Source organism: Gouania willdenowi, chromosome 11, assembly GCF_900634775.1.
Source record: "Gouania willdenowi chromosome 11, fGouWil2.1, whole genome shotgun sequence".
NCBI lineage: Eukaryota > Metazoa > Chordata > Actinopteri > Blenniiformes > Gobiesocidae > Gouania > Gouania willdenowi.
The window spans coordinates 1,025,564-1,038,186 of NC_041054.1; the positions used below are offsets into that span (position 1 = coordinate 1,025,564).

The 12,623-nt window shown below is 38.9% G+C and overlaps 1 protein-coding gene across 4 annotated transcripts in view; it reads left to right on the top strand.

Moving 5' to 3' along the window:
• Positions 1-12,623, top strand: part of LOC114471770 (plectin-like) — a 111,013-nt gene that overhangs the window by 85,529 nt on the left and 12,861 nt on the right. For 3 of the 4 annotated variants that reach the window (XM_028460656.1, XM_028460657.1, XM_028460658.1), the window contains 18 exons: positions 485-639; positions 1,730-2,066; positions 2,140-2,217; positions 3,216-3,377; positions 3,472-3,576; positions 4,620-4,715; positions 4,852-4,977; positions 6,069-6,221; positions 6,326-6,480; positions 6,542-6,668; positions 7,832-8,015; positions 9,042-9,199; positions 9,947-10,125; positions 10,198-10,336; positions 11,535-11,891; positions 11,981-12,064; positions 12,190-12,294; positions 12,381-12,479. In XM_028460656.1, coding sequence (XP_028316457.1) covers positions 485-639; positions 1,730-2,066; positions 2,140-2,217; positions 3,216-3,377; positions 3,472-3,576; positions 4,620-4,715; positions 4,852-4,977; positions 6,069-6,221; positions 6,326-6,480; positions 6,542-6,668; positions 7,832-8,015; positions 9,042-9,199; positions 9,947-10,125; positions 10,198-10,336; positions 11,535-11,891; positions 11,981-12,064; positions 12,190-12,294; positions 12,381-12,479 — 2,799 coding nt within the window. Of the gene's footprint in view, positions 1-484; positions 640-1,729; positions 2,067-2,139; positions 2,218-3,215; positions 3,378-3,471; positions 3,577-4,619; positions 4,716-4,851; positions 4,978-6,068; positions 6,222-6,325; positions 6,481-6,541; positions 6,669-7,831; positions 8,016-8,157; positions 8,179-9,041; positions 9,200-9,946; positions 10,126-10,197; positions 10,337-11,534; positions 11,892-11,980; positions 12,065-12,189; positions 12,295-12,380; positions 12,480-12,623 lie in introns of all 4 variants that reach the window. The other variant, XM_028460655.1, reaches the window with a different exon arrangement.

The following is a 12,623-nucleotide window of genomic DNA, read 5'->3' on the forward strand; positions in this document are numbered from 1 at the left end:
CGTGTGGACTCATGACTCAGCAAAACTGCTGTCAAACCAAACGCTGTCAAATGACATGGCCTCAGGCTTCAAAATAAAAGCTGTCAGACTCAACACGAATCATTCATACTTTTATTACTTCTGTTGTAGTGTGGAATGTTAGAAAAGACTTGATTATTAATAAAAACACACCCATTTGACCCATTAACAAATGGATTACATGTCATTGACATTTTAGAATGGGAATATTCTATGATTGAATAAAATACAGTAAATAAAAAAATGAAATATAAGATATTGAAAAAATAAATCTAATAAAACAATATATATTATATCAAAGATTTTAAGTCCAATAAAATCTAATATTCGTTTCCTGGCTGATAGTGGACCTTTATCAATATCGGATCGGGACACCCCTAATTTTAAAACCATCTGAAAAATTGAGTCAATTATATATACAGTATATATAATACTGTGACCTTGTTTATGTTTGTTTGCGCTGCAGGACATGAGGACGATGAGTTCAGGGAAAGCCCCCCAGCACGCTGCAGAGGTGGAGGCCGACCTGGAAAAGGCAGAAGGAATGATTCGCTTCCTCTTCAACGACGTCCAGCTGCTGAAAGATGGACGCCACCTGCAGGCTGAGCAGATGTATCGCAGGTACAAACATGATCGATTAATGCTGAGGCGTCAAACTCATTTCAGTTCATACGACCCAGTTTCACCTCAAATCCATATTTTTGTGAAAGAAAAAAACACAAATTCAAATAAAAGTCTGAAAGTGAAGCAATTGGGGAAAATTTCTTAACTTTGCCACAAATTTTCTGAAAATGTACATTGTAATTTGCCAGAATTAGTGAGAATTTTCCAGGTTTCTAAAAATAATTTCAATGCTACTGTAAATAATGTAGTGCTGCAACCCCCATCATATTTCATCTACAGCTTTTAATGGTCATTTACAAAAAATCAGTTTTTGCTGTAATTTTAATTGGAACAATATCTTCCTACGGGCCAGATTAGATACTCTGGAGGGCCGAATTTGGCCCGCGGGCCTTGAATTTCACACATGATGATTAATGTAACAGTAGTTGATAAATCAGGTGAAATGAGTTCCATAATCCTGTTTTTCACTATAAATACATAGAAAAAGACAAAAAAGTCACCACATGGTAAACTATAGTAGTTTTTGTCATTCCTTTATTTTTGTTTCTTTTCAAATTTAATAAAACTCTTTAAAAAAAAAAAAAAAAAAAAGCAATGAAAAATAATTGTTAAAACTATAAAACAATAAATTCAACACAAAATAGTTTTATACTAAAAAAAAAGAATATTTTTGTATTTTTTTTTATTTTTAATAACATGTTAAATAGTTTTCATAGTTTTCATCAACAATAACTAGACTATGATTAATTAAAATAATACATGTGGAAGAAAACACAAAAGTATGAAATCCAATCAGAACAGAGTTTCTTTTTTAGACGGTGTCCCATATAAGGTTAATAAATGTAATTACACCTTTAAAAAATATCTAGACTATAATTGAGATATTCCTGAGGACAAAATTTTTATAAAAAAATCTGAATTCTGAGAAAAAACATCAAAATTGAGGACTTTTTTCTCAGAATTCAGAATAGTTTCTCTCAGAAAAATAATAATTTGAATAAAATATTAGACCTGGTTCAGTGGCTCTCGTCCTCTTTGGTAAGTTTCTGTTAGTTCTATCACAGATGTGATTGGTGCTGTTTTCCAGAGTCTATCGTCTCCATGAGAGGCTGGTGAACCTTCGCAGCGAGTATAATCTGCGTCTGAAATCGGGCGTCACGACCTCTCAGATCCAGATGACCCAGATGCACTCGGCTCAGGTGCTGCAGCAGGCGGCCGTCAGGGTGCGGCCAGAGCTGGACGAGGTCACGCTGCGCTACATCAGAGACCTGCTGGGCTGGGTGGAGGAGAACCAGCGGCGGGTGGACGAGGGCCAGTGGGGCTCCGACCTGCCCACCGTAGAGTCCCAGCTTGGCAGTCAAAGGGGTCTGCATCAGTCTATAGAGGAGTTCCGCTCTAAGATAGAGAGGGCCAAGGCCGACGAGGTGAGTAACAGACGAGTTGTGTTCACGTTAGCATCAGATCATGGTCTGTAACTTTAGCGTTTTCTCCCTCCAGAGTGAGATCACACCCAGCAGTAAAGCTGCGTACCGGGAATATCTGGGAAAACTGGAGCTGCAGTACGGGAAGCTACTGGTGAGACGCCATTTATCTATAATACATGATTATCTAGAACCTCTCTGATTAACACTATCAGACGGTTAACACAGAAACAATCAATCACACATGCACACAATCACGTTCATTATGGGTAACACTTGTTTGGTTTATTGGAAGTAGTTTTTGAGACATTTTGATCTTGTTTAAGGGATCGTTGTTTAGTTAAAATAGTTCATATAAGGGCTCATTTTGATTGCTGTGAAGACACTGTCTGCTCCCACTAGGACCGCTGTCCCTGCTAGCTGCTACATGTTAGCATTAAGGTGCTAGCTGCTACATGTTAGCATTAAGGTGCTAGCTGCTACATGTTAGCATTAAGGTGCTAGCTGCTACATGTTTAGCATTAAGGTTCTAGCTGCTACATGTTAGCATTAAGGTGCTAGCTGCTACATGTTTAGCATTAAGGTGCTAGCTGCTACATGTTTAGCATTAAGGTGGTAGCTGCTACATGTTTAGCATTAAGGTGGTAGCTGCTACATGTTAGCATTAAGGTGGTAGCTGCTACATGTTTAGCATTAAGGTGCTAGCTGCTACATGATAGCATTAAGGTGGTAGCTGCTACATGTTAGCATTAAGGTGCTACCTGCTACATGTTTAGCACTGCTTAACATTTTTTGTGTGTTATTGTTCTGTAAATAATTAATCGCAATTAACGCGTAAAAATCCCAGCCCTAGTTTAAACAGCAAAAAATATCAAAAATGTCAAAAGTTGAATATGGAATAATCTAGAGTAAAACCGTGTGTGAATTAACATTCCGTCATTAAAGTGTTACAGTGTATGGTCCTAACGATAAATTAAATTAAATGTGGAATTCCTCAGGGCTCAGAGTCAGGCCTTTTTTTACTCATATATGCTTAGAAAAAGGAAATGTTTTACCGCTATGCTGATGACACTAGACTGTATGTGGACACACTGCCCTAAGGGTTGGAGATTGTTGGGTGTGGATTACTGTAAAGTCACATTTTATCTGCAGAACGCGTCAAAGACCCGTCTGAGCTACCTGGAGCAGCTTCAGCCTTTCGTTTCCTCGGCAACCAAAGAGCTGATGTGGCTGAACGAGAAAGAGGAGGAGGAGGTCAACTACGACTGGAGCGAGAGAAACACCAACATGGTGTCCAAGAAAGACTGCTACTCGGTAGAGTGGACACGTGGAGGGTTGTTTATATTGATGATGAAGATGAAGATGATGATGATGATGATGATAACGATGGATCTTTTCTGTGGTCCAGGGTTTAATGAGAGAGTTGGAGCTCAGGGAGAAGAAAATGAACGACGTCCAGGCCACAGGAGACAAGCTGCTGAGAGACGGACATCCAGCCAAGAAAACCATTGAGGTGCATCCAACGCTCTGAGTATCCAACCGGGTTGGGGTCAATTACATTTTTCAATTATCCATGTTCAATTACAACTCAGTTAGGATTACAGTGACCGGTATTTTTTCCCCAATTACAATTATTAATTTCCTCCTGAAAGTCTATTACAATTACCTTCTCAATTACTAAATTTACAATTAATTACAATTACTGAGCCTTTAATAAATAAACCCATAGAACATAACCTTCCTCTTGTGTTAGCTTTCTGTTAGCATCTAATGATAATGGGTAAGTTTTGACCCATGTCTTAAATCAGCTGTAAAATACACTGAAAAATATTATCTATCATCTAATGTCAAAGGACAACAAAAATGACTCCAAAAACACAAAACAACAACAAAAATACACAAAACAAGAGAAAAATATATAAAATTACAGTAAAAATATGCAAAACAAAATGGACAGCAGCAAAAAACTCCAAAAACAGACAAAATGACCGACAAATTGATAAAAGAACGACAAAAATGACTCCAAAAAACACAAAACGACAACTAAAATTCCCAAAACAAGAGGAAAAACATACATTTCAATAAAAATACAAAAAACTAAATGTACAGCAACAAACTTGCACAACAAGACATCTCTATGGTTAACAGGTCAGTTGTAAAATACACTAAAAATATCTAATTAGTTTCTTTTCTCTTGGTTACCTTGTTAGGCTTTCCTAATCAATGAAAATATTGGTATTAATATTGTTGGTGTGGGCGTCTGAGCCTTTTTCTGTCACTAGATTTAAATTATTTTAAAAATGGTAAAATTATATCTCAAGAGAACAACTGACAGGAAGTGGGAAAAGTTGATTTGAAACATATTTTAATGATTGTTTACTACAAATGTGTAAGATATAGAACTGTAACATTGTTCCACAGCTTTGCCTTTATTTCAATTTTAAATTACAATTAGTTTTTTATAGAATTTACATGACAATTTCAATTACTGTCAAATATAATTACGCCATAATTGTAATTATTTGTGTGTGTGTGTGTGTGTGTGTCCGTCCTCAGGCCTTCACTGCGGCCCTACAGACCCAGTGGAGTTGGATCCTACAGCTGTGCTGCTGCATTGAAACTCACCTGAAGGAAAACACCACCTACTTCCAGGTGAGTCAAACCCCTCCGACTCTTTATGAAGAATGCTCTCCACATCCTAAATCTTCTTCTTCTTCTTCTTCTTCTTCTTCTTCTTCTTCTTCTTCTTCTTCTTCTTCTTCTTCTTCTTCTTCTTCTTCTTCTTCAGTTTTTCTCCGACGTTAAAGACGCAGAGGAGAAGCTCAAAAAGATGCAGGACACGATGAAGAGGAAGTACTCGTGTGATCGCTCCATCACCGTCACCAGGCTGGAAGATCTACTGCAGGATGCAGCGGTGGGTTTGTTTTCTTTACTTTTGCTACCATAAAAAATACCAGACAATGTAAAAAAAAAAAAAAAGCTAAAAAAAAAGTAAATCCTTATTCTGAAGTTGAGTTGAGAAGTGACATGTTTAGATCATGGGAAAAAGTCCTACGAGGTTTGATTACAGAACAATTGATATTCAGCTTTACTTAGAAATTCCAAACATATCCACAGACATGGGCAACTGGAGGCCTGGGAGCCACCGGATGGTCACATGACTCCAAAAACACACAAGATGGCTGACAAATAGATAAACAAATAAACATAACACAACAACAAAAATATACAAAATTATAGTATTAATACAGAAAAGTAAATGTATAGCCACAAAAACAGACAAAATGGTCCAACAACATGATAAAAGGGAACAAAAATGACTCCAGAAACACAAAACAACAACTGAAATACACTAAAAGGGGAAAAGTATACAAAACAACAATAAAAATATACAAAACAAGTGGAAGTAGAAAAGCACTCAGAGAGCGCACTTTATTTAAACGGTGCCACATTTATTCTTTCTAAGATTTGTCACAAACATGTAAAGAGTACAGCACCGGTACTGGATGGGACATACACACAATGCACTTCCTTACCACCACTACATTACCCATAAGCCACCGCGCTTAAAGGAGCAGGCTCAGGCACAGCTCACATCCACCCATATTGTGAATTCCAGGAGTGATATTTTCTCATTTTTGGTAATCCAGAACATCACAAAAATATAATCAACTGTTCCTTGTCCCATTATCAACATTTCCTGAAAATTTCATCCAAATCCGTTCATAACTTTTCAAGTTTCTTGCTAACAGACAGACAGACAAAACCTTTCACTCTGCGCTTCACTGTAAAAATATGCAAATTGACAACAACTGTGTTTTTAACAAGATAATTCACAATTTTTTGATGATACGTGAGCAATGTGTGAGTTTATGATCATTTTATTCATATTCTCATTCTACTGAGTTTTGTTTTTTCAGCTTGTTCCACTTGATGCTACGTGTTATTTACATTGTCTCCAGCTGCTCCAGATGTGTTGACTTTGACCTCCTCTGTGTTCCACAGGATGAGAAGGAGCAGATGAATGAGTTTAAAACTCACCTGGAGGGTCTGAAGCGTCGAGCTAAGACCGTCATTCAGCTGAAGCCACGGAACCCGGCCACGCCCATCAAAGGAAAACAGCCAATCCAGGCCGTGTGTGATTTCAAACAGATGGAGGTAAAGGAAGAGAGCAGGGTTTGGGTTCATTACAATTATCCATGTTCAATTACAACTCAGTTACGATTAAGTTGACCTGCATTTACGATTTAAACTGTGTGTAGATCACGGTGCACAGAGGAGATGAATGTGCTCTGCTCAACAACTCTCAGCCCTACAAGTGGAGAGTTCTGAACGATCAGGGCAGCGAGGCCGTCGTACCCTCCATCTGCTTCCTGGTTCCTCCGACCAATAAGGACGCAGTGAACAGCGTCGCTGGGTAAGCTTTAACGCGTCAGTCTGACTTTCTGATTGGACGCTGACCTCTGACCTTTCCTCAGGCTGGATGGAAACCTGCAGCGGCTCCAGAACATGTGGCAGAACCTGTTTGTGGACCTGAAGAGTCTCCTGTCCTGGCAGTACCTGATGAGGGACATCCACATCATCAAAACCTGGAACGTCACCATGGTAACAAACCTGCAGATATCCGATTAAACAAGCTGCATTAGCTGTCATCAAATAACAATATATTCCTATTCAGAGTTCATGAAATGTAAACAGAACACTATGTGTAGTTGTTTTCTTTTATTGTGATTATTTTGAAACAAACATGTAGGTCACATTAAACAGGCTAAGCCATTTATGGCATTAAAAAGGTTCAGAATAAATGTGCTTGAACATCATTGCAATATTGATCAAATAAAATAAATACTCACACATGTAGAGTTGAAACCAATATGTTGTCATCGAGCTCTGCAGAAGCATGATAACTAGCCACTCAGTTGATTCATGTGTGCTGGAGCAGGGACACATCTAAACGTCTCAGGAATCTGGTCCTCGAGGACTGGAGTCCGGCACCTCTGATCTAAATAATCAGGAAAAGTTAAAGATTCTTTTATTTACAGAAAGAGGATAAAAACAGTTCAGTGACCTGAAAAATAATCTGTGACCGTAGGGGGCAACAGTTCCACTGGTAGGAGACAATGAAGCAGAGAAGAAGAGCTCTCTTAGGGACCTTTACTCTCCCTTAAACTGTGCGCTGACATGCTCTGGTGGCTAAAGTAAGCAAGTAATCACAAACAGTTGAAAAAGCCCGAGCCATGAGAATAGCAGTCCTTTTGGGTGGAAGTCCTTCAAAAGTCGCTAACTTCAGCCACCAGAGCGTGTCAGCACACTGTTTAGTAATCACACTGTTTTTATCTTTACATCAACATCTTTAATCTTATTATTTAGAGCAACTAAAAGCAGCACAAGATGTTATTTTGACCACAAAAGCTGCTAAATGATCTAAAAATCAGGCTGAATGTTTCACTCCAATAGAAAACAATGGGATGTTTACAGGCAGTGGGGCCGTGTGACATCATCAATCACGTGATTTGAAGATGGAGGAACACAGGCTCTAAAACTGTAAAGTAGTCCTATTTTTAAAAGTTAATAAACCTAATATGGTGCAAAATAATGTGTTTTTTAGACATAGATCTACTAATGAGAACATTTCAAAGGTTTTTGGCCACATTTGTAAAAACAGTGAAGGATCCCTTTAAGGAGCTGTTCATTTAAAGCTACCGCTGAATTTTTACTCTCTTAAACGTGCAGAACTCACCCTCCACGTGTGCTCGCTCTCCTTCCAGTTTAAGACCATGCGGGTGGAGGAGTACCGGTTGGCCCTTAGGAACCTGGAGCAGCACTACCAGGACTTCCTGAGGGACAGCCAGGACTCACAGATGTTTGGTGCTGAGGATCGAATGCAGGTGGAGTCCAACTATAACAAGGCCAACCAGCACTACAGCACCATGGTCAGCTCTGCAGAACAAGGTACCACATCATACTCACCTTGGACCTGGTTATTAGAACACTTTATGTCCCAGTCTGAGGTTCCACTGGGACCAGTCCTCAGTCCTCAGTTATTACTGTATCCAGTCATATGTGTGTGAGTTGACTGTTGTTCACGTTACAGGCTCAGCGCCCCCCCGGGCAGGTAAGGACTTTCAGTTTAAAGTGGCTGATGTGTTGTAGGTGCTTGTTACTGGCTGACCTTCAGTGTGTGTGTGTGTGTGTGTGTGTGTGTGTGTGTGTGTTTAACACACTTAGTGCTGCCACCTTTAATCACATGCAGTTTTTTAATCACTGTCAACCTTCCTAACGTGACTGTGGCTGTGCATGGAGAGTCAGAGATGATCTGATTAATCAATGAATGAACACAAAGTGATCGATTAACACGACTGTCAGTCAGTTCACCCACTGGTTTCTAATCAAACAATGATTTCTGTGGACCTTCTGTGTGTTTTTGTTGTCCTGTTGTGGCTGTTTTTGAAAAATTTTTTGTCGTTGTGTGTGTTTCTTGTACTTTTGTGTGTTTTGTTGTCTTTTTTCCTGCATTTGTTGTCGTTTTGTTTGTTTTTGGAGTCATTTTGTGTAATTTTGTATGTTTTTGTTGTTGTGTGTGTGTGTTTCTTGTACTTTTGTGTGTTTTAGAGACATTTTGTGTATTTTGTTGTCTTTTTTTCTGAATTTGTTGACGTTTTGTTTGTTTTTAGTCATTTTGTGTAATTTTTGTCATCATTTGGTTTGTTTTTGGAGTCATTTTGTGTCTTTCTGCCAGTTTATGTGTTTTTGTTGCAGTTGTTATTTTGTGTGTGTTTTGGTTTGTCTTTTTTTATTAAGTATAAAGTCTCTTTAGAGACTCTCTGCCCTATTTGTCTTTGTAGTCATTTTGTGTATTAATGTTGCCGTTTTGTGTACGATTCAAAAGATTCTTTCAAAATAAAATCACTAAAGATAAAGATTTTACAACACTCCTACACAATTAAAGCTGCCTTTTATGTGATGTGTTGCCTCCAGGAGAGCAGGACGAGTCCATGTGTAAAACCTACCTGACAAAGATCAAGGACATTCGTGTGAAGCTGGAGGGCTGCGAGGATCGCACGGTGATGCGTCTCCGTCAGTCTGTGGATAAAGAGCCGCTGAAAGCCTGCGCCATGAAGACGGCCGAGCAAATGGTGACATAACATATCAAACTCTTTCCTTTTATCAAGAAATGCAGGTTCAAAGTTTCACACGAGCACTAAAAACTATAGTATATATATTTTTAAAGGGAACCGTGTTCCTGTAAAGGTCTGTATATTGTAAATCAGAGTTCAATCAGAACGCGTTATTAACGAATGAACTCTTAATTGTCATTGTGCATTCATTTGTATATTTTTGTTGTTGTTTTAAGTGTTTTTGTATTTTCTTCTTTTTCTTTTTTTTTTTTAGTTATTTGTGAAAAAAATACAACGACGTTTTTTCAGGACATTTCCTTAGATTTTTGACATGTTTCGACTGTCAACTCCCAGTCTTCTTCAATGGTGTCTGCTGATCACTTTGATGTTTTCTTGACTTGCGCGTAATAATTTCGAATTTTTGAATATTATGCTGAGGTTTTATTCATTCAGAAAATTTGGACAACTCTGAATAACTTTATTCAGAGTTGTCCAAATTTTGTCTTTAAAAAGAAGACAAAATGAACCTGCTGGAATGATTACGCGCAAGTCAAGAAAACATCAAAATGATCAGCAGCTGCCTCTGAAGAAGGCTGGCAGTTGAAAGTAGAAACATGTCAGACGATCAAAGTAAATTTCCTGAAAAAAAAAGGTGTCCTATTAAATGAAATCTCATAATATTATTCCAAAAGAAGACAAAATGAACTTGCTGGAATTATTCCGCAGAAGTCAGGAAAACATAAATGTTTTCTATTTCTTTTGCAGAAAGTTCAGTCTGAGTTGGAGGGCCTGAAGAAAACCTTGGACTCCATCACTGAGAAGACAGAGGAAGTCCTTCTGTCTCCTCAGCAGTCTAGCTCCGCCCACCTGCTGCGATCCGATCTGGACGTGACCCAGAAGAAGATGGAGCACGTCTACAGACTGTCCTCCGTCTACCTGGACAAGTGAGAGCCGGCCACGCCTCAGACGGACGTGGAGCTGAGTTCAAGTTTTCATATTTAAACCTTTGGTTCCAGGCTGAAGGCCCTCGATGTGGTGATCAGGAACACCAAGGACGCAGAGGACACGCTGAAGAGCTACGAAACACGTCTGAGAGATGTCGGTAAAATACCTGCCGACAAGAAGCAGCTGGAGGAGCATCGCAGTCAGCTCAAGGTGGAGATCAGTCACCATACGCATCCGTCACTGCGTTCACTAGGGCTGGGTCATATCGGCCATAACTCATTATATGAAAAGTGCTCTATAAATAAAATTTGATTGATTGATTGAAAACTCATATTTGGATTTTTTATCTCAAAATAGCAATATTCGAAATAAATCTAAATAATTTTATTCGAATAAAGTCTTCTGGGTAAATTCACGGTGCTTTAAAATTAAATAAAATAAAATAAATAAATAACTTGTGGGTGTATCACAAACATAGGCAACTAGCATCCCTTAAAAGTAAATGAACAAAATGACAGCAAAAAACACAAATTAACAGAGAAATACACAAAAAAACAACACAAATACTTAATAGGACAACAAAATACACAATAGGAGGAAAAAATACACAAAAAAATCTACAAAAACATGGAAATAAATGGAGAGATACACAGAAGAACAAAAGGACAACAAAATAAATAGGAGAAAAAACCAAGAACAATACCACAAAATATACGAAATGACTCAGAAAGACTTCCAAAAATACACAAAAGAACAACAAAAATACAGAAAAGAAACTATAAAAACGTAGAAACAAATGGAGAAACACAGAAAAGAACAACAAAAATACACAAAAGAACACTAAAAGAGAAAAAAATGCACGATGGGGCAACAGAAATACATGAATGAACAATATACATACCAAAAAATACACGAAATGAAGGACATAGGACAAGAAGATACAAAAAAGGAGTAAAAGAAAATATACAATGGGGCTATAAAATACATAAAAGAACAACAAAAATACGCAAAAAAAAAAACCTACAAAAATGTACCAACAAACAGAGAAATACACCAAAAGACAACAAAAATACACAATGGGACATAGATTAACAAACAGCTGCCCAATTTTAGTCACTTTTGGCCTTTTCTCCTCTGAAGGACAGCATGTGTGAGTGAGTTCTGTAGTTTGTTTAGTGGAAGGTCTGGATTATAACAAGCTTTTCATGCTGTTCTAAGAAGAAGAGAAGGCAGTGACTCCTAAAACTAGTATGTTTATACAAAATAAGCTATGAAAATATGCATATATCATCATTACAGGTGATATTGTAATTTTCTATATCTCAAAATAGAAAACTCAATATATCTTGAATCTCGATATATTGCCCAGCCCTAGCGTTCGTTCACTCTGATGTGTCTCCTCCAACAGTCAATGAGAACTGAAGCCGAAGGCGACCAGGAAACATTCGACCGTCTCCAGGACGACCTCCGTAAGGCGACGGCCGTTAACGATAAGATGTCCAGGATCCACAGCGAGCGCGACCCAGAGCTGGAGCACTACCGCCACACGGTCAACGGGCTCCTGGAGCGCTGGCAGGCCATGTTGGCTCAGTTTGAACTTAGGCAGCGGAATCTGGACTTGCTGGGACGCAACATGAACTCGTACCGCAACAGCTACGAGTGGCTCATCCACTGGTTAGACGAGGCCAGGACGAGGCAAGAGACCATCCAGAACCTCCCCCTGGGCGACAGCAAAGCCCTCGCGGAGCAGCTGGCCCAGGAGCAGGTACGCTATGAAAGGAGCATCCTGATTGGTCAATACTTCCTCTCTGTGGGCTTTTCAATTACACAAAAAGCTCTGTGTTATAATTACAGAAACTGCTCAGAGATGTCGAGGAAAACAAGGACAAGGTGGAAGAATGCCAAAAAAACGCCATTGGCTACATCGACTCCATCAAGGTACGCAGAGATATCTGGGTCAATGACGTGACAAAAAAAGTGCATAACTCTTTCTGCTCGTTTTACGCCAAAAAAGGATGATTTCCGTCATTGTGTCGTCTCAGCTGTCGTTTCTTCTTCTTCAGGATTATGAGTTACAGCTGCTGACGTACAAAGCTCTCCAGGACCCTTTAGCGTCGCCGCTCAAGAAACCACGGATGCAGTGTGCTTCTGATGACGTCATTCAGGAGGTGGGATCACTAGCGTTATCGTTGCCTGACATTTAAAATGATTGGGATCCATCATTACTATTTGTCTACTTGTTGTTTTGTTACAGTATGTAAACCTGCAAAGTCGCTACAGTGAGCTGATGACTCTCACCAGCCAGTACATTAAATTCATCACTGACACACAGCGCCGCCTGCAGGAAGACCAGGTAATAACACACATTTTCAGTCTTAAACGTGAGCTTCCAAAGTGTGCTGATGCTTTCTTTCAATACGGTTATTCGTACCAACCTTCCATACTCTTTATCAGGTTAATGTATTTCGAAGATAAATTAATAGTGTGACCATTTGAG